The following is a 22,161-nucleotide window of genomic DNA, read 5'->3' on the forward strand; positions in this document are numbered from 1 at the left end:
GGTAGAAGAGTGTTAAGGGGATGACAGTGGGCATTATGTATAGGAGAGGAGTGTGGAGGGATGACAGTGGGTCGTATGTACAGGAGAGGAGTGTGGAGGGGATGACAGTGGGCAGTATGTACAGGAGAGGAGTGTGGAGGGATGACAGTGAGCAGTATGTACAGGAGAGGAGTGTGGAGGAGATGACATTGGGCGGTATGTACAGGAGAGGAGTGTGGAGGGGATGACAGTGGGTAATATGTGCAGGAGAGGAGTGTGAAGGGATGACAGTGGGCAGTATGTACAGGAGAGGAGTGTGGAGCGTATGACAGTGGGCAGTATGTACAGGAGAGGAGTGTGGAGGGATGACAGTGAGCAGTATGTACAGGAGAGGAGTGCGGAGGGGATGACAGTGGGTAATATGTGCAGGAGAGGAGTGTGAAGGGATGACAGTGGGCAGTTTTTGTGGGAGAGGAGTACCAGAGACAGTGGACAGAATAAGGAAAAAAGAAATGCCTGAGGTCCCCAAGGAAATCAATGTCTTTCCCTTCACGTCTGGTGTCTGATCTCCTGGGGTCCTTGTGCATTGTTTTTGTTTGTTTTCTTTTTTTTTTGTGAGAGGTACCCCCTTAAAATCTATGCCAGATTTGCAGGATCTGGTATGCATTTTAGGGTGGTCTCTACACAATTGTGTTTTACTGTAAATTGCACTACAACAAAATTGATATTTACAAAGAAAAAAAAAAGGGTCTTCTATGTATTTAAGAGGACCTTTGGGTCTGTTTGCCCAGAAAATGAGCATTTTTTCATTTAAAAGATTTGGCTCCCTTTGATTTCAATGGGGTTCAAGTTCAGGATCTGAACTTCTTTGAAATTCACTGATCCCTGCTCAAACTGAACCCAGGGCAGTTCAGCTCATCAATAATCATTATGTGCTCCTATGAAGAAGATAGCAATGCACACATACTACTTTGCCCTGTACAGGGGAACACAGATAAGCTGTAACATTTTACATGCTGGCTGTGGTTTGAGTGATTTATTTTAAATCCTTGTGTATTCATTTCAGGAGGATGAAGTTATCTATCCTGCTGTTAGCATCCATTGTGGGGACACTTTCCTGTGAAGGTAGGTTCTACAGCCTATTATTATGTGTCATAAGATGGAAGATAGGGGAACCTAAAATCGTGTCCAACATCACTAGCTGAATCGACTCTTGTGGTTTTTACAAACGCATGGGTCTTTTAGCTTCTGAGTTATATTTAATAGTAGCCCAATTTACATTAGATTGCCCTCTTTACAGCTAGTTTACTATATGCATTTTTTGAGACGACCTGGTTTGCCATTAGAGTTCTAATTCATTTCAAAGGTTTTTTTTTTTTCCCAATATTTTTTGAAGAGGTTTTATCACTGTTCAAATCATACAAACAGGATAAAGAAACCAAAAATGTATACAATCGCCTATTACAGTCAAAAATGGCTGGTTAATGGCCGAAAGTCAGGTGGTAATCGCCATGAGAAACACAAAGTAGCAGAAATTTAAAAAAGACACATATAATAAAAAATATCAATATCAAAGGTGTAAGTTTTGTACTAAGTATGTAGCCACAATGGCACAATGTGACCTATTGGAAGACTGGATGAAGATAAGGATATTAACCACACAAAGCAAAACTTTAAAAAAAAAAAATCCCTATAGCAGGAACAGTGATCATAGGTCACTTGATTCTAAAATAGGCAAAAACAATGCAAGCAGACACAAACCAACACATAATCGTAGTGCCTTTTTTGGAGAAGATATCAATCTGGTAGCTAAACAACATCAAGGGTTTTCAGTTGAGTTGAGGTCAGGGCTTGTTGAAATTCTCTCACACCAAATTGGTTAACCTATGTCTTTATGGATCTGGCTTTGGGCACAGTCATGCTGGAACAGAAAAGGGGAGAAGTGGGAGAAGGAAATGTCCTGGTTTCAGTGGGAGTAAAAAATTCCCCATGATTGGTATTAGGGGGAGTAATAGTGCCCCGTTACTGGTATCGGTGGGAGGCATAGTGCCCCATCATTGGTATCAATGAGAAGAATTGTACCCCATCATTAGTATCAGTGGTAGTAATAGTGATCCATTGTTGATATCAATGGGAGGAATAGTGCGCCATCATTGGTATCAATGGGAGGAATAGTGCGCCATCATTGGTATCAGTCTTAATAATAGTGCCCCCTTGTTGGTATCAATGGGAGGAATAATGTGCCATCATTTGTATCAATGTGAGGAATAGTGCACCATCGTTGGGATCAGAGGTAGTAATAGTGCCCCATCATTGGTATTAATGGGATTAATAGAGCCCCATCGTTGGTATCAATGGGAGGAATAGTATCCCATAATCGGTGTCAGCTCTAGTAATAGTGCCCTGTCATTGGTATTAATGGGATTAATAGAGCCCCATCGGTGGTATCAATGGGAGGAATAGTGCCCCATCATTGAGGTCAGTGCTAGTAATAGTACCCCATTATTGGTATTAATGGGATTAATAGAGCCCCATCGGTGTTATCAATGGGAGGAATAGTGCCCCATCATTGATGTCAGTGCTAGTAATAGTGCCCCATCATTGGTATTAATGGGATTAATAGAGCCCCATCGGTGGTATCAATGGGAGGAATAGTGCCCCATCATTGATGTCAGTGCTAGTAATAGTGCCCCATTATCGGTATTAATGGGATTAATAAAGCCCCATCGGTGTTATCAATGGAAGGAATAGCGCCCCATCATTGATGTCAGTGCTAGTAATAGTGCCCCATCATTGATGTCAGTGCTAGTAAAAGTGCCCCATCATTGATGTCAGTGCTAGTAATAGTGCCCCATCATTGGTATCAATGGGATTAATAGTACCCCATCATTGGTATCAATGGGAGGTATAGTGCACCATTATTGGTATCATTGGGAGGAATAGTGCCCCATTATTGGTGTCAGTGGTAGTAATAGTGCCCCACCCTTGATGTCAGTGGGAGGAATAGTGTCCCATCGTTGATTGCTGACAGTGGGGGGAATAATGCCCCAAGGGCCAGGTAAAAGCAAGCAAAGGGCCGCATCCGGCCTCAAGGCCACAGTTTGAAGACCACTTGCAACACCTGAGCTCCACGATTTAGAGTAGTTCCACGTTTAGTCATATACAGTAGGTTGGAATAATCTAAAAAAAAAAAAAACAAATGCGTTACCAGGTGTGTATGATAATAAAGAAAAACTGATAAAAGTGAGAAAAACATTATATAATAAATGAATAGTGGATAAAGCTGCCAATCCTTGTAGTGTCACCACATACACCGTCAGTATATACGGTAATTCAGTAAATGGAGCGGCGCTAAATCTCTACGTGATAAAAGAATAGAAATGGGTAACTCATCACATAAAAAATACAATAAAAAAAATGGTGCCTCTTCCCAAAAATGTCAACATGTCAGTAATTGTAAATCCCATATATAAATACGGTAAACATAGAGTCCAACACTTAAAAATAAATAGAAACAGTGAGAGCCACTTCAAACATATCCACACTAAATAGTGCTATGAAAGTCCGGTGTAAAAATGGTGAGTCACCATAAGATAAAAAGTTCAAAGATGAAGTACTGTGATCCATTGATATTCCAAACAAAAGTGCCGTCAGGTGCTCAATCTGAACAATCCACCACTGTGTGCAATGGACTTGAAGGAGAAGATAATGCGCTTCAATAGATCACAAGATCTCTTAAAATGTATGGGTAGTATTTGCCTCACAGATGTAATAAAAGAAAGAGATCTTCATGGTGCACTATATAAGGCAATTTATTCAAATATAGTAGCCACTTACAGTAACCGAGGGGGTCATGAAAATAAAAAAAAATAAAAAAAACAGTGGCCTAAACCCATTCAAATTGGAAAGAATGGGAAAGGTTGAATGGCATCATCGCTACATCCTATTTAGGACTGGGTACCTCCACAACTAAATTGAATCCATAAGGAAAGAAAAAACAGGGAGGCCCCTAAGGCCCCCCCCCCCCCCCCCGCTGGAAAAGTCGTTGTTAAGGAGAACTAACAACGGTGCAAAGTGAAAAAAAGTTTCTTTATTGAAAAAATATGGTAAAAATATGCTCCCAAACACCTCATGTAAAACCACATAGACAATATCGTCTAAGTGAGTGCATTCAAATGGGCCCCTTTCATACTCCTCTCACATACCGCCGGTGAACAGCATCAAACCCTTTAGTTGTAAATGGATAAATGGTATTTGCATCAATTATTCCATATCAAGGGACAACCCCTAATACTTATTGAACCTGGTGAGATGTCTGGCGCATAAATATGCGCATGCGCAGGGTATTTCCAGAAGAATGGCTAACAGGCATACGCATGCGCACGAGAATTAGCGAATGCGCATACGAATGCGCGCGCGCACGATTGCTCTTGGCGCCAGACGAGCTATTTAAAGGGAGCTCATTCCCATTTCCTTTGCTGACTGATCTTCAGCTGTACCCTGTGTCCTGAGTGTTCCTGTATGCTTCCCCCCCCCCCGTTGCTGACCTGACGCGTTCTTGACTTGACCTTGGATTCCGCTTCTGCCTTTCTGTTAACCTTGACCTGGCTCCGTTCCTGACTTTGGCTCTGCATATTGCTTGGTACCTTGCTGCCCGCCTGTTGATGACCCCAGCTATTCCTGAGACTGTGTTCCTGCCTCTGATCCTGGCTCTCGGAGCTGCTCGAGTGCTTGCCTGGCTGTCTGCTGCACCAGCCCCATACATTGCTGTATGTTCTAGCTTCCGGAATCCTGACAAGCAGCCTATCCTGAACCATCAGCATAAGCATTAGTCTGGACCAGTCCTCTGAACATAACTGCTCTTCCTGCTTCTCTGGTTCCACAGCCTCCTCAGAGTCGCATTCCCTTGTGCAGGCTCTGCAATCAACACCGACAGGCACTCATGTCCCTCCTGCCCCTTGGCACCCTCTGTCTCATCCTCAGTGGGGCCTGGGCGGCAGATATAAGAGAGGCCGACCTCGTCAATTCAGTATCCTTTCAGGTACGTGACACTGGTCCCCAAATACATCAATCCATGGACAAGCAAAAGAAAGCTAAAAGATATTGATCATGATGGAATCAAAGATGGAATAACGCTTATAGCCAGTCCCAGATTAGAGATGGCCTTGCGGTTCACCCGGAGGTCGGTTTGCGGCAAACTTTGCATGTTCGCAGCCCACCGATTTTGAGAACATATGGCGTTGTTCGCGGTGGCCATATTAGTTTACATTGGGGAGAACTTTGACCCATGACACAGCTATCAGGTGGAACGGGACAGCCAATTGAAACATTTCAGCACATGGACATACCCCCTACCTTATAAATAGACCTGAGCTGGCGGCCATTTCACATTCTGCTTTTTGTCAATGTAGGGAGAGGTTGGCTGTGTGCCGCAGGGACAGACTGTCAGTGACACAAATCGCTCTGTTAAGGTCCACAAAAGTCCTTTTAAGGGCTGGTGTTTGGTAAAGGTGTACTGTCTTTTCTGTCAGTGTAGGGAGAGGTTTGCTGTGTGCACCAGGGACAGATCGTCAGTGGCACAAATCGCTCTGTTAAGGTCCACAAAAGTCATTTTAAGGGCTGGTATTTTTTATAGGTGTGCAGTGCACTATATAGGGGTGTAATACACTTATAATATACTTTCTAATATAGAAAGCATATTATAGTGGATTTGCATTGTGCACTGTGCAGCATTGTGACTGGTGTGTTGACCATTTCTGCAGCAATACTACAAACAGTGAAAAAAGCACTTTTAAAGTATTATAACTGGTGTGATAGACCAGTGGCCCCCCAATACCACATATTGAAGTGGGGTGTTATCTGAGTATACTTTTATAGGTGTATTTGTGTCCTGCAAAAATATTGCCTTTTTGCTGCGTTAACTCTGCTACACACAGTGCCAAACTTACTGGCCAATTTTTTGTACAACTGGTGTGATAGACCAGTGGCCCCCCAATACCACATATTAAAGTGGGGTGTTATTTAATAGTATACTTTTATAACAGTGTATTTTAGTCCTGCAAAAATATTCCCTCTTTTGCTGCGTTAACTGTGCTACACACAGTGCCAAACTTTCTGGCCATTTTTTTGTAGAACTGGTGTGATAGACCAGTGGCCCCCCAATACCACATATTGAAGTGGGGTGTTATCTAATTATACGTTTATAAGTGTATTTGTGTCCTGCAACAATATTGCCTCTTTTTCTGCGTTAACTCTGCTACACACAGTGCCAAACGTACTGGCCAATTTTTTGTAAAATTGGTGTGATAGACCAGTGGCCCCCTAATCCCACATATTGAAGTGGAGTGTTATCTGAGTATACTTGTCTAAGTGTATTTGTGTCCTGCAACAATATTGCCTCTTTTGCTGCGTTAACTCTGATACACACAGTGCCAAACTCACTGGCCAATTTTTTTTACAACTGGTGTGATAAACCAGTGGCCACCCAATACCACATATTGAAGTGGGGTGTTATTTAACAGTATACTTTTATAAGAGTGTATTTTAGTCCTGCAAAAATTTGGCCTCTTTTGCTGCGGTAAATGTGCTACACACAGTGACAACAGTTACTGGCCAATTATTTGTAGAACTGGTGTGATAAACCAGTGGCCCCCCAATACCACATATTGAAGTGGGGTTTTATCTGAGTATACTTGTCTAAGTGTATTTGTGTCCTGCAACAATATTGCCTCTTTTGCTGCATTAACTCTGCTACACACAGTGCCAAATTCACCGGCCAATTTTTTGTAGAACTGGTGTGATAGACCAGTGCCTCCCCCCCCCCCTAATACCACATATTGAAGTGGGGTGTTATCAGAGTATACTTTTATAAGTGTATTTGTGTCCTGCAACAATATTGCATCTTTTGCTGCGTTAACTCTGCTACACACAGTGCCAAACATACTGGCCAATTTTTTGTACAACTGGTGTAATAAACCAGTGGCCCCCCAATACCACATATTGAAGTGGGGTGTTATCTGAGTATACTTTTATAAGTGTATTTGTGTCCTGCAACAATATTGCCTCTTTTGCTGCATTAACTCTGCTACACACAGTGCCAAACGTACTGGCCAATTTTTTGTACAACTGGTGTGATAGACCAGTGGCCCCCCAATACCACATATTGAAGTGGTTTGTTATTTAACAGTATACTTTTATAAGAGTGTATTTTAGTCCTGCAAAAATTTGGCCTCTTTTGCTGCGTTAATTGTGCTACACACAGTGACAACAGTTACTGGCCAATTATTTGTAGAACTGGTGTGATAAACCTGTGGCCCCCCAATACCACAGATTGAAGCGGGGTGTTATATACCTTCTTCCACATATACTGCGCTTCTCTAGAGACTTTTGTCACAGGGTAATGTAAAAAATGACAGGCAGAGGAAGAGGTAGGCCCTTACGCAGGGGTGGTAGGGGTAGGGCAGGAGCAGTAGGCCGGAGCCAAAGTGTGAAGTTACAGAAGGTGCGTTCGATTACGTCAAAGTACGCACCAGACTTGGTTGAGTGGCTCACTCAGCCTTCCTCTTCTGCACCCTCCTCATTCTCTCTATGTGCACCCTCTTCACTCTCTGCTGTGTGCACCCCCAAAGACAACACCACCAGCACCACCACCATATACCCTCCGCTTGAGTCACTGGAATTATTTTCCGATTCATCACAAGACATTTGCGATGCGCAGCCATTGTTGGCATCGGACCAGGAAGAGGAGGTAGCAACAGCCGCCACTCAGTAGTCTGACGAGAGTACCCAGATCAGCCCAAGGAGGTTGGTCCCTGCTGTTGCTGCCTACTCCGAGATCTCAAATGTTAGTGGTGGGGAAGGGGATGTGGATGATGACGTATCTATGGACGTCACATGGGTGGCCACAAGAGAGGAAGAGGAGGGGAGTTCAGAGGGAGAGACGGACCAGCAGATAGGGAGGAGAAGCAGGCGGAACTTGCATTGTACAGGAGGGACAAAGCAGACTGCAAATGTATCAGGAGCGAAACATCAACCATGTACAGTCACATCTGGCGCTCCCAGGACTCAGGCACATGGTTCCGCAGTGTTGCCTTTTTTTACTGTGTCCGCTACTGACAACAGTGTTGCCATTTGCAGCCTTTGGAGTCAACGCATAAGTTGTGGTAAGCCCAATACTCACCTAGGGATGACTGCCTTAAGAAGACACCTGAACTCCCATCACTGAGCCCAGTGGGAGCAATGCTGTCAGAACCCACAAAGCCACACTCCAGGCTCTCACCGTCCTGCCTCTACTCCTTCTCCTCTCTCCTCACAATTGTCCTCCACTCCACCTTCCATCATGCTGTCCTCATGTTGTTCTGGAAAAAGGCAGGCTTTTGTGGCCCAAATGTTGGAGCGTAAAAAAATGATGACCCCGGATAACCCTCTTGCCCAATGTTTGACTGCTGGCTTGTCGGAACTGATACCCCGCCAACTACTGCCATATCAACTGGTGGACTCGGAGGCCTTTCGGAAATTTGTGGCCATTGGAACACCACAATGGAAGGTCCCAGGCAGGAAACATTTCTTGCAGAAGGGCATTCCAGAGCTGTATGGCCATGTTCAGCGGCAAGTAAATGTATCTCTGGCACACAGTGTCGGTGCCAAGATGCATCTGACCACAGACACATGTTCTAGCAAACACGGGCAGGAAATTTATTTCACTTTGACAGCCCACTGGGTGAAACTTCTGACGGCCGTCAAGCATGTAAACCATGGCACCCGTGTAGATTTGGTTTTACCGCCACGGATTGCATGCAGGCCTGTCTTTTCTTCTCCTCCTCCTACTCAATCCTCCCTCTCCTCCTTGGCTGACTCCTCCTTTTCCGCTGCTACCGTCTCTTCCACTGCGCCACCCAAGATCCCCAGAACCTATTCCACATGCCAGGTGAGACGTTGCCATGCTGTGCTGCGTCTATTGTGCCTGGAAGCCAAGAGCCACACTGGTCCTGCATTCCTTTCAGCTTTGCGTTCACAGGCACATCAGTGGCTGACACTGTACAATTTGACAGTTGGGAAAGTAGTGTGTGACAATGGTGCCAATCTGCTGAGCACGCTGAAACAGGGAAAAATAACACACGTGCCATGAACTGGCACACGTCCTGAACTTGGTAGTGCAGTGATTCATTGCCAAATACCCTGGGGTCCAGGAGGTCTTGCGGCAGGCCAGGAAAATCTCGGGCCATTTCAGAAGATCTTACACAGCCATGGCTCGCCTTGCTGACATTCAGCGGCAACACAACATGCCCATCAGGCGTCTTATTTGTAACTGCCCGATGCGATGGAACTCAATGTTACATATGCTTGATAGGCTGCTCCCGCAGAAACGTGCGGTTAATGACTACCTGTACGAACTCTGCGGCAGGACAGGTTCTGGGGAGCTTGGGTTTTTTTCACCTCGCCAGTGGCTGCTCATGCGTGACGCATGCAGACTTTTGCGGCTATTTGATGAGGTCACCAAACTGGTCAGTCACGGCCAGGGCACCATCAGTGACATTGTACCTTATGCCTTCTTTCTGGAGCGTGCAATGACGTTGTGTCATTGATCAAGCCGTCGAGTAGCAGGAGCAGGAAGATGAGGAAGCCGCAATATTGGATGAATTCCCAGGGGGTGCTATTCCATCTGAGGCAAGTCAACAACAGGAGTCTGAAGAGGAGTCCGAGGAGGATGGTGCCGGGACGGATGAGGAGGAGCAAGAAGAGCATTCTTTAAACCTGTCTGGGATCCCTGGTGTTGTCCGTAGATGGGGGGAGGAGAACGAGGACGACATTATCCTGGATGATGAGCTGGAGCAAGGCCACTATACCGTTTTCAGTTTAGTGCGAATGGGGGCCTTCATGCTCCAGTGTTTTAAGGGGGACCCCTGTATAAAAAGCATAAAGGGCAAGGACCAGTACTGGGTGGCAACGTACTTAGACCCCCGGTACAAACAAAAAATGGCGGAAATGTTACCACCATCACAGAGGGCGGTCAAAATGCAGCACTTCCAGGCCTTGCCGCGAGAAATGCTGCATTCTGCTTTTGCGTGCGCTGACAGAGGACAGTTGTGGGTAGCAATCCAACAGCGCCTGCAAGAAGAGGGCGGTTTGAAGATGTCTTGTTCACTTCAGATATGAGATCCTTCTTTCAGCCGACCCATCGACAGTTGTACTCCAGATCCAGGATCAGAGAATGCCTAGACCGACAGATTTCCGAATACATCGGGTTAATGGCCGATGTGGACGCTCTGAGGAGTGATGAACCCCTGGACTACTGGGTGGATATGCTTGACCTCTGGCCAGAGCTTGCACAATTTGTAATGGAACTGTTGGCTTGCCCCCCGTCCAGTGTCCTGTCCAAAAGGACATTCAGCGCAGCAGGGGGGATCGTGACCGATAAGCGCACTGGCCTAGCTCATGACAGTGTAGACTACCTCACATTTATAAAAATTAATGAGGCATGGATCTCTGAGGAATTCAACACATGTGACCAGTAGACCATGTTTCATTTAAATTCCTCATGACAGGCCACAAATATCCGCCAGACCGCCATCCACCCACAACAATTCATGGTCCTTGTCTTCGGTAAATACAGCGGCAGAAAAGACATTTCTTGTCCATTGAATGCCTAATTTTTGGGGCCTTTTATAGCCGACACTTACTTCTGTATCCTGTGAATGCCTAATGTATCTCCAGCCACAGAATACAACATTCTTAGCTGTCAGGTAAACACATGTGTGCTAATTTTTGGGGCCTATACTGGCCGACACTTACTTCTGTATCCTGTGAATGCCTAATGTACCTTCAGCCACAGAATACAACGTTCTTAGCTGTCAGGTAAACCCATGTGGGCTAATTTTTGGGGCCTTTTATGGCCAACACTTACTTCTTTATCCTGTGAATGCCTAATGTACCTTCAGCCACAAGATACAATGTTCTTAGGTATAAGGTAAACCCATGTGGGCTAATTTTTTGGGCCTATACTGGCCGACACTTACTTTTTTATCCTGTGAATGCCTAATGTACCTTCAGCCACAGAATACAACGTTCTTAGCTGCCAGGTAAACCCATTTGAGCTAATTTTTTGGGGCCTTTTGTGGCCGATACTTACTTCTGTATCCTGTGAATGCCTAATGTACCTTCAGCCACAGAATACAACGTTCTTAGATGTCAGGTAAACCCATGTGGGCTAATTTTTGGGGCCTTTCATGGCCGATACTTATTTATCCTGTGAATGCCTAATGTACCTTCAGCCACAGAATACAGCGTTCTTAGCTGTCAGGTAAACGCATGTGGGCAAATTTTTGGGGCCTTTTATGGCCGACACTTACTTCTTTATCCTGTGAATGCCTAATTTTTCAGACTGGAATTGAAAATCAATGGGTCTGTAAATGTTCCGCCAAATTGTGGAATGGATGCGGACCCGATTTACAGATGTGTGAATGGACCCTATATGTATTTGACATGTATTTACCGGCTACTGTCAGTTCTGCCTGATTTAGGGAAAAAAAACAACATTTTTTTGCTGTTAAAAAAAAAAAAAAAAATTATAGGGCAACTCTTTCAATTGCAATACTTCTGTTATGACATTGCCCATGTGCTGGAACTATTTGTGCACATCTAGTAAATCTTTTGTGTCTGCAAATATGACCTAAAGGTTTTTAAAGTTCGCCTCCCATTAAAGTCAATGGGGCCTGCCGCGAACTTGCGGTTCGCGGACATTTAAGAAAGTTTGTGGCTAACATTCATGAACCACCACGGCCGATGTTCGTCCATCACTATCCAAGATTGTGGAAAAAATGGCAGGGGAGTTATGTCCTATGGAGATACTCAGCTGTTGCTGAAACACAAAAATAAGGTTCAAGCTCCCGATAGTACACTAATTATGGTCTGCCTTGACAGTTCAATAAACGCCTTGATTTAAATGCACTGACCAACTTGAATGGAAAGCAGTCCAAAGCTTCCCCATATGCTAAGTAATGGTGCAGAGTTAATTAGCCCCTTGCAGTGATAATCCGCTCAAAGCTAAAGGTAGGCTTTCCGCAATCGCACAACGTAGGCAAATCCAATTTACTGAATGATATCTTTTTTTTGTATTATTGCTTACCTTATGCTTTATTGTTTTTTGTTTTTTTTTTTCCTAGATATGAGTGAAAAAGTGTTCCTCTTCCCAGCACCAAGTGCTTCAGCACATGTGACACTAAGACCTGAGATAAAAAAGTCATTACAAAACGTCACCATCTGTCTTCGATCTTATACAGAGCTTACCCGAGAATACTGTCTCTTTTCTATGGCAGCATCCGGGGTTGACAATGCCTTCCTAATTTTAACTAAATCACCAAATGTCATTATGTATGCACTCCAGGAGGAGAGAACATTCAGGATAGACCCAGAGACACTGGCCTGGAAGCACACCTGTGCAGCTTGGGACTCCAGCACTGGGGTGATGCAACTTTGGGTCAATGGGAAGCTCTACCCAAGAAATGTTGTAAAGAAAGGGTCGACTATTGGTGACGAAGCAAGTATAGTTTTGGGACAGGACCAAGACAATTTTGGGGGAGGTTTTAATATTGGTCAGTCATTTGTTGGTGAAATAAGTGATGTCCATATGTGGGATTATACTTTGACACCAGATGAAATAAAAGGAGTTATGTCTGGGCATATCAAAGGAAATCACATTAACTGGAACTCTCTTTACTATGATATTAAAGGCAATGTCCTGGTTCAACCCAACCTCTATTGTAAGTCTTGGGAGTGTGCCGGCTCAACAGTCAAAGAATCTGTTGTTTGTTAGTAGTCCTTACAGTTAGAAATTCTGCTGAATATTCTTAAGGGGAAATTCGATGACAATCATATCTGCAGACTGCGCTGTCTGACAAGGGGTTGGGTCGTGTAATTCTCTTTTTCCTTTTTTTTTTGTTTTTGCATAAACAAAAAGTTATTGAAAAATGTGGTACTGTGACAATAATATTGACACTTGCTAATATTTTTTTTTTGTTTTGTGATTATACACTTGCTAATATTTTTATGGGTAAGATACAACCACCAAAAAAAAAAAATATAATGACAACATACAGTCTTATCCTTCAACAACTGTATAACACACACTTCAGCCATTATACAATGACATAGTGTTTACTATTAAGACCCCATTTTCGATCATTTAAGAAAATCCAAATCAGAAAAAAAAAAATTCTATTATATAAAGAAAATCAAAAACAGAAAAAGATTCTAAAAGAAAAACAAAAACAGAAAAAGGAAGAAGAAAAAATATATTCTCTTTTTGCTCCTTTTCTCCTATATTTAAATAAAAGCGTGTTTTTGGTCACTTTTATTGGAAATATATATATATATATATATATATATATATATATATATATATATATATAATTTTTTTTTGCAGGTGGTGTTTTGTTATTTTGTCGGTTGTCAGAATGCAATAGCCACAGCTGGAGATTCCTCCATCTATCTGTCAGATTTATTTTATTCAGCCAGCAAGCTAAACAAAAGAAATCTATGGGTATATGGCCAGCTTAACACCTAAAAAACCTTTAGAAATCTGTCAGTCCTTTATTTTATTATAAAATATATATATATATTTTTTTTTATTTGATTAAAATGTAGGAAAAATTCAATTCAAGTCCTAAACACAATAATTAAAAAAAAAAAGGTTAAAAATGTATGAATTAACTTTAAATGTATCAGCTTGGCTCAGAAATTTATAAAGAAAATCAAAAACAGAAAAAGGAAGAAGAAAAAAAGCAAATTCTCCTTTTGCTCCTTTCCTCCTATATTAAAATAAAAGCATGTGTTTAGTCACTTTTATATTAAAATGTACTTTTGTAATATATATATATATATATATATATATATATATATATATATATATTTTTTTTTTTTTTTTTTTTTTTCAGATGGTGTTTTGTTATTTCGCCGGTTGTCAGAATGCAATAGCCACAGCAGGAGATTCCTCCATCTATCTGTTAGATTTCTTTCATTCAGCCCACAAGCTGAACAAAAGAGATATACGGGTGTATGGCCAGCTTAACACCTAAAAAAAACTTTTGAAATCTGTCAGTCATTTATTTTATTATAAAATAGATATTTTTTTTTATTTGATTAAAATATAGGAAAAATTCAATTCAAGTCCTAAACACAATAAATATGAAAAAAATTGCTAAAAATGTATGCATTACCTTTAAATGTATCAGATTGGCTCTGAAATTTATAAAGAAAATCAAAAACAGAAAAAGGAAGAAGAAAAAAACAAATTCTCCTTTTGCTCCTTTCCTGCTATATTAAAATAAAAGCATGTGTTTGGTCACTTTTATATTAAAATGTACTCTTGTAATATATATATATATATATATATAGATATTTTTTTTTTTTTTTTTTTTTTCAGATGGTGTTTTGTTATTTCGCCGGTTGTCAGAATGCAATAGCCACAGCAGGAGATTCCTCCATCTATCTGTTAGATTTCTTTCATTCAGCCCACAAGCTGAACAAAAGAGATATACGGGTGTTTGGCCAGCTTAACACCTAAAAAAACCCTTTCGAAATCTGTCAGTCCTTTATTTTATTATAAAATAGATATTTTTTTTTTTTTTATTTGATTAAAATATAGGAACAATTCAATTCAAGTCCTAAAAACAATAAATAAAAAAAAAGGTTAAAAATATATGCATTACCTTTAAATGTATCAGCTTGGCTCTGAAATTTATAAAGAAAATCAAAAACAGAAAAAGGAAGAAGAAAAAAACGAATTCTCCTTTTGCTCCTTTCCTCCTATATTAAAATAAAAGCATGTGTTTGGTCACTTTTATATTAAAATGTACTTTTGTTATATATATAGAGATATACGGGTGTATGGCCAGCTTAACACCTAAAAAAAACCTTTCGAAATCTGTCAGTCCTTTATTTTATTATAAAATAGATAATGTTTTTTATTTGATTAAAATATAGGAAAAATTCAATTCAAGTCCTAAACACAATAAATATAAAAAAAAATTGCTAAAAATGTATGCATTACCTTTAAATGTATCAGCTTGGCTCTGAAATTTATAAAGAAAATCAAAAACAGAAAAAGAATTAATAAGAAAATCAAAAACAGAAAAATGAAGAAGAAAAAAAACAAATTCCCTTTTTGCTCCTTTTCTCCTAAATTAAAATAAAAGCATGTTTTGGTCACTTTTATTTTAAAATGTACTTTTGTAAATATATATATATATATATATATATATATATATATATATATACACATATAGATATTTTTTTATTTATTTTTTTGCAGGTGGTGTTTTGTTATTTTGTCGGTTGTCAGAATGCAATAGCCATCTATCTGTTAGATTTCTTTCATTCAGCCCGCAAGCTGAACAAAATAAATATACGGGTGTATGACCAATTGGCCAGCTTAACACCTAACTAAAACCTTTAGAAATCTGTCAGTCCTTTATTTTATTTCTTTATTTGAATAAAATGAAAAAATCCAGTCCTAAACACAATAAATACAAAAAAAAAAATAAATGTATGCATTACCTTTAAATGTATCAGCTTGGCTCTGAAATTTATAAGGTTGGAACTTACAGAGTATAAGGACCAGAAATTATTTTTGGGAAGGTTACTTTTTATTTTGATTGTTTAGCTTTCATGGAAATAAAATCCTAATCCTTAATAGCTCACTATAAGCAGCAATTCTAGTTTTACATGTTTTCATCAAATGTTTGTACTTGGATAGCTTTGTACTGCCTCAAAAAATGAAAGTTTGCACTTTTCTTACTTTCTTTATTTCAAAATCAGTAAATAAAAGGATGAAAGCTATTCTGCTCAAAGTGTCTTTTTCCCAAAGATTGGGTGTTTCTTAACAATATAAGAGATTTCCATCGCTGTACACTATAGGGGAGATTTACTTAAACTGATGCACTCAGAATCTGGTGGAGCTGTGCTTGGTAGCCAATCTGCTTCTAACGTTAGTCTGTTCAATTAAGCTTTGCCAATAAAACCTGGAAGCTGATTGGTTTCTATGCAGATTTGCACCAGAGTTTCCGCTTTTAGTAAATAGTCCCCTATATGGCAAAGCTTCACCCTACACTTCAGCCCTAAAATAAACCAAAAGTACGTGGTTTCCCCTCCAAATGAGGGCATTTAGGTGCATCCAGAGAAAGATACTGTTAGTCCTGGTTCGCACCTGATTGATCCAAATCACTTTTCTAGACATGCTTTAACAATTATTATGAAGATTCTCATGGTATCCTATGAAGCTTGTTCCCAGCTTTGTGTCCGGTAGAAGTTTGGCACTTGAACCTCGAAAAAGGGAGTCCTCTTTGTGGCTGAGTCACACAGTTTTGGTCCCTATAGGAAGCGCCTGATTTTTTTTACATACCATGTGTTTTTCATGCTATTTCTTGCCTCTCCTTCTCCTAGTAACTATAAAAATATAAACCTATGCGCTACCAAAAGAGAAAAAGGGAACGGAAAAAAATGAGAGGAGATGAAGATATATGAATGGAGCACCAGAGGTCCGCAGCCAATTCTGTAGTGTCACCACATAGGATACAATGCAAATATAGGAATAAAACCAGCACAATAACCCCTTTAAAATTGGTGAACCATAAACCAGATAATAAATATCAATCTTCACAAAAGTGCTAGATGTGCATAAATATATAAATATATAAATATAAAACACAAGAGGTAAGTAGTCTCACGGACTTGACTAAAAGGATAAAAAGTTGTAAAGCGCTGCGCAAACTGTTGGCGCTATATAAATCCTGTATAATAATAATAATAATAAAAGGTAAGTGACTAGATAATCAATAAATAAAATTCTTCAAATATTGAAAGTAAAGTGACATGTGCAAAAGTGCAGTATGGAAGAAACGTAATAAAGTGTTCAAGTGATCTATAAAGTGATCAGAGATAGCTGGGTAAACATTTAAAGTGCGTGACCCGTGCTGAGAAGAATCTCAATAATTCAAAAATGTTGAAGGAATGTGCAGAAAAGAGCAATTACACAAGTTCTATGGATAGAGAACTGATCAAAGGCTCCAACTGAAGCAATTAATGTAAAGAAAGGAAAAGGAAAAAACATTTTTATTAGTATTGCTATAGGATTTTTCCACCAATATTAATAGGCACTTTGGTTTTTAAACATTTTGGTTTTTAAACACTAGGTGTCGCTATTTATAGACAATACAAATTTAATGGCCGTTTTATATTTTATTTTTGCCTCGTTTTTATTAAAGTTTTTTTTCATTCGTTTTAATTACCTTTTGCCCAGTGCAGTTATACATTCTAATCTGGCTCTGAATTGTTAATACCTGCGTGGTTTTGAGCCGGTCACTACCTTCTAGTCACTTACCTTTTTATCCTTTTAGTCAAGTCCGTGAGACTACTTACCTCTTGTGTTTTATATTTATATATTTATATATTTATGCACATCTAGCACTTTTGTGAAGATTGATATTTATTATCTGGTTTATGGTTCACCAATTTTAAAGGGGTTATTGCGCTGGTTTTATTCCTATATTTGCATCTCCTAGTAACTAGCTTTCCATTGGCTAAAACTAAAAACAAAAGCCCAAGAACACCTAAAAAAGGAGTGTATTATCATGCATAAAAATGCTCCAAAATGTTTGAAGAAGCTCATTCTACAGCATACAAAGATATATTAGACAAATGTGCACTTACAATCATGTGATACCAGTTTCATAAAAGCCCATTTCTGTTCCATCATGATTGTTCCTCTGTATTCAAAGCCAGCTCCATAAATGACATGGTTCGACCAGCTTGGTGTGGAGGAACACAAAGCCCTGACTTCAACCCTGCTGAACAACTTTGGGGTGAATTGGAGCATTGATTGTGAGCCAGGTCTTCTCAACCGACATGACTTCACAAACTTTTTTTTTTTGGGCTGAATGGACAAAAACTCCCACAGATACAATACAAAATCTTGTGGAAAACCTTTGAAGATAAGTGGAGCTAAGTTTGAGTCCTGATGAGTTCTGATCTCATCCCTACTGAACACATTTGGATTAAATTGAAACCCAGATAGTGAGCCAGGTCTTCCCATTCAACATCATTATCTGATTTTATAAAGTTTTGTTGACTAAATGGACGCAAACTCCCACAGACACAATTCAAAATCTTGTGGAAAGCCTTACCACAAGAGTGGAGACTGTTATGGTTATGGATGGGGGGGGTAAACTCTTATTAATGGCCGTTGGCCATTATTAAAAAATGAGATGTTGCTACAACTTATATAGGTGTGATGGTCAGGTTTCAAGATTTTGGCTATATAGTCTAGCACACACAAAAAAATTCCATGAAGTTTCTAATACTGTATCTCAGTGCCTACACAACATCTGATCATAAAAATCAAACTTAGCTATTTGTTGCCCTTTTCAAAACTGGAGTTCCCTTTAAAGTGGCTGTAAATCTAGATGCTCCCATTTTTTACCACCCAAAACAAACTCCCCTCCACTCTACTTAATGTAATTTAAATACATTTCAGCAGGAAAATGACCAACAATCCCACTTTTAGATGGTTTATTAAATGTCATGTGACTTCAATTTGTCCCCTTTTTCACATAGTACCGAGGGATGGGGAGGACTGAAGGCGAGGGGTGAAGCACGACTGTTGTGAGACTAGATGACAGTTGTCAATTGTGACGTGAGTCACTTTAGTTGGGGGGCTTGTGGAACCTAGATTGCTTTAGGGAGGTTGGGAGACTCCTTGTCCATCTTCCCAGCCCCTCTTATGTGTAAGTCACCCTGTGTCTATTAGGGGCACAGGGTGACCAAGAACCCCAGTTGGGTCTGCACTAGTCAGACTGGCTGTACAACTACACTGGACTCAGCCTTTCCTGTTACCCCAGTTATCCTGGGTTCTATATGTATGGTTTGTGTTGAAAGAGTGAGGGGCTCTTTCACTTGGGACAATAATATTTCTGGACAATGTCACTCAGGAAATATATGAAGAGTAACGGTTTGACTGACAGTTTGCTAGAATACTGCAGGAGTGTCTCATAGACCCTTGCTAGATAGTGAGGTGGGGTGGGGGTTTGTTATTGTTAAGTACCTGTATTCCATTGTTCTATTGTTTCTGTCTGCCTTAAGATCAACCTATTATGGGATATATATGTGTATGTGGATTGGCTGCTAAGGGGGAGGGGGGATTGTCCCACAGTGTATATCTCTTTGTGCCTGTGTTTCAATAAACAGTTTATTTTCTGGTTGACTCCAAAACTTGTACTGTCAAGTTCTTGGGGTAGCTGTAGCCAGATTCACGGATCTTGTGTTCCAGAGCTTAGGAAGCAGCTTCTTGGCGGAGATACCCAGTCGGGGTGCCCAGAGTTCAATTATTTACTATTGACTGCCTCTTGTAAGGGTAAGAGTCTGTAAAGTTCTTGGAGATGCAGTACCAACAATGCTGGAGGAAGGCGCTGCCGAGGCACAGCATTGGCATTCTCAACAAAGAAGTAGTTGGAACTGGCAGGATTTACAATTTTTTTTTTTTACTGGTAATAAAAAGAGGTTAAAAAAACTTCAACAATTGTAGACTGTAATCTCTTATATTGTGGGTTTACAAACACCGAACTCTGGATAGATATAAAAAAGAAGCAATATTGCAGCTCTGGAATCATTAAGAAGGTTCTTCACCCTGTAAACAAAAAAAAATGTAAACGTTTTTGGAAAAAAAAAGTAAAAGTCAGCAGTAATGTTGGGTAATACGATTTTGTAAACTCAAAAAAAAAAAAAAAAAAATATATATATATATGTGTGTGTATATGTATGTTGAACCATAACTTCTCACACTGCTCATCGGGTTAACACATGAATCATAAACTAAAATTTTATTTATGAATTCCTTACTGTCACATTAAATAAGTCCACCAGAGACTGATTACCAACTGCTCTGTTTATCTGTGAAAATAATTAATGATTTGCTGTGGGATAGATGAGAATTGCTCCCAAGTCAAAACCATACATTATAAAAATGCTCCAGATTCCCAGGAATAGATCTCTAACATCAGACAGCTCTGAATTGTGGAGAGGTGAGGAAATGGTAACAGACAAAAAATGAGGACTATGGGGTGGATTTACTAAAACTGGTGCACTAAGAATCTGGTGTAGCTGTACATGGTAGCCAAACAGCTTTCAACTTAATCTGGTTCAATTAAGCAAGAATAAAAGACAGCTGGTAAAGACACTACAAAAAATTAAAAGAAAAATGATTTTTTTTTAGGGGTTCTGGACATGCTACAGAGCTGAAACTTGACAGGGACACTTTTTAGACCCCCCAGAAACGAAATCCAAAAAATGACATGCCTGCCTAAAAAAATGCCCGCTAAATGCCTGCAAGAAAAAAAGCCAGCCGCAGAGAAGCCGTATCCCTGAAAATATAGTAAAAATGCTGTTTTTTAGGGGTTCTGGACATGCTACAGAGCTGAAAATTGACAGGTACACTTTTTAGACCCCCCAGACACTAAATACAAAAAAATGACATGCCTGCCTAAAAAAATGCCCGCTAAATGCCTGCAAGAATAAAAGACAGCTGGTAAAACACTACAAAAAATTAAAAGAAAAATGATTTTTTTTAGGGGTTCTGGACATGCTACAGAGCTGAAACTTGACAGGGACACTTTTTAGACCCCCCAGAAACGAAATCCAAAAAATGACATGCCTGCCTAAAAAAATGACCGCTAATGCCTGCAAGAAAATTATGCTCTTTTCTTGTTCACTACCATTTTTTAGCAAAGTCGGATGACAAGTCGGATTACAGGTCGCTTCAATTAAGATAAGGAGGCGACTCCCATTGAAGTATATGGGACAGGTCGGATCACTGGTCGCCTGAAAGTAGTACAGGACCCTTTTCTGAAGTCGGAGCGACCTTAATAGCGGCAATTAAGACGGCACTGATTCATTTACATTGGTTTGGTCATGTCAAGCGACCTGGGGCGACCTGGGGCGACACAAGTCGCCTCGTGAGTCGCCCTAGTGTGAATGGGGGCTAATTCTAATAGTCATGCAGAGCAGAGGGGCATCAAAATAGCTAATTACACCATATTCTTTTCTTTTTTTGTTTTGTTTCATAGCTACAAATATGGCACAATATATTTAGTAAGAATGACCTGAGATATGAAAGCTATTTCTAGAGTGGTCTTTCTCAACCAGGGCTTTATTCAACCCTAGGGTTTCTACAGAGGTTGGTATGAGTTCCTTGAGCAATACCAAATTTCTGCTATGCTACCAGCTGGCCACAATTATCTATGTCGGAGGGAAATTCCCGACAAAGTCCAGAAGTCTAAGGAGCATGCAACACAATGACCACCAATGAAAGGAGCATTCTTCCCAATGACCAACAATGTAATAAGAATTATACACATTGTCCACAAATGTAAGAGTTGTTCTTCCCACAAACCACCAATGTAGGAAGAATTCTTCCCACTGACTACAAATTACAGGGAAATTCTTCCCACGACCACCAATGTAAGGGACATTGTTCCCAATGACCACTAATGTAAGGAAAATTCTTCCCACTGGCCACCAATGTAAGAAGTATTCTTCCCAATTACCACTAATGTAAAATACATTATTTCCCATGACCACCAATGTAAGGGACATTCTACCCACTGATCACCAATATAAGAAGCATTCATTGCACTAGGCACCAGTGTCAGGGGCTTTCTTCTCAATACCCACCTATGTAGGGAGCATTCTTATCACTGACCACTAAAGTAAGTATCATTCTTCCCACTGACCACCAATGTAAGGGACATTCTACCCACTGATCACAAATATAAGAAGCATTCATCCCACTAGTCAGGGGCTTTCTTCTCAATACCCACCTATGTAGGTAGCATTCTTCCCACTGACCACCAATGTAAGGGACATTCTACCCACTGATCACAAATATAAGAAGCATTCATCCCACTAGTCAGGGGCTTTCTTCTCAATACCCACCTATGTAGGTATCATTCTTCTCACTGACCACAAGTGTAAAGGACATTCTTCCCACTGACCACCAATATAGGAGACCTACTTCCCATTGTGCTTACTGTAAATTTTAATTCACATAGTGATTTTTTTTTATGTCTCTGTTTATTGGAATCCATTTGATATTATAATCCATGGGACGTTTAATTTCATCATTAAAAACAAACGGTA

The 22,161-nt window shown here is 40.3% G+C and overlaps 1 protein-coding gene across 1 annotated transcript; it reads left to right on the plus strand.

Moving 5' to 3' along the window:
• Positions 1 to 1,049: 1,049 nt before the first annotated feature.
• Positions 1,050 to 12,790, plus strand: LOC309553018 (C-reactive protein-like; the record flags this gene model as incomplete). Its single annotated transcript, XM_082253920.1, has 2 exons — positions 1,050 to 1,104; positions 12,141 to 12,790. The coding sequence occupies 2 exons, from the start codon at positions 1,050 to 1,052 to the stop codon at positions 12,788 to 12,790; spliced, it is 705 nt and encodes a 234-aa protein (XP_082110046.1).
• Positions 12,791 to 22,161: the final 9,371 nt, after the last annotated feature.

The sequence above is a fragment of the Pelophylax lessonae genome (assembly GCF_965119305.1).
Source record: "Pelophylax lessonae genome assembly, chromosome: 4".
NCBI classification, from domain to species: Eukaryota; Metazoa; Chordata; class Amphibia; order Anura; family Ranidae; genus Pelophylax; species Pelophylax lessonae.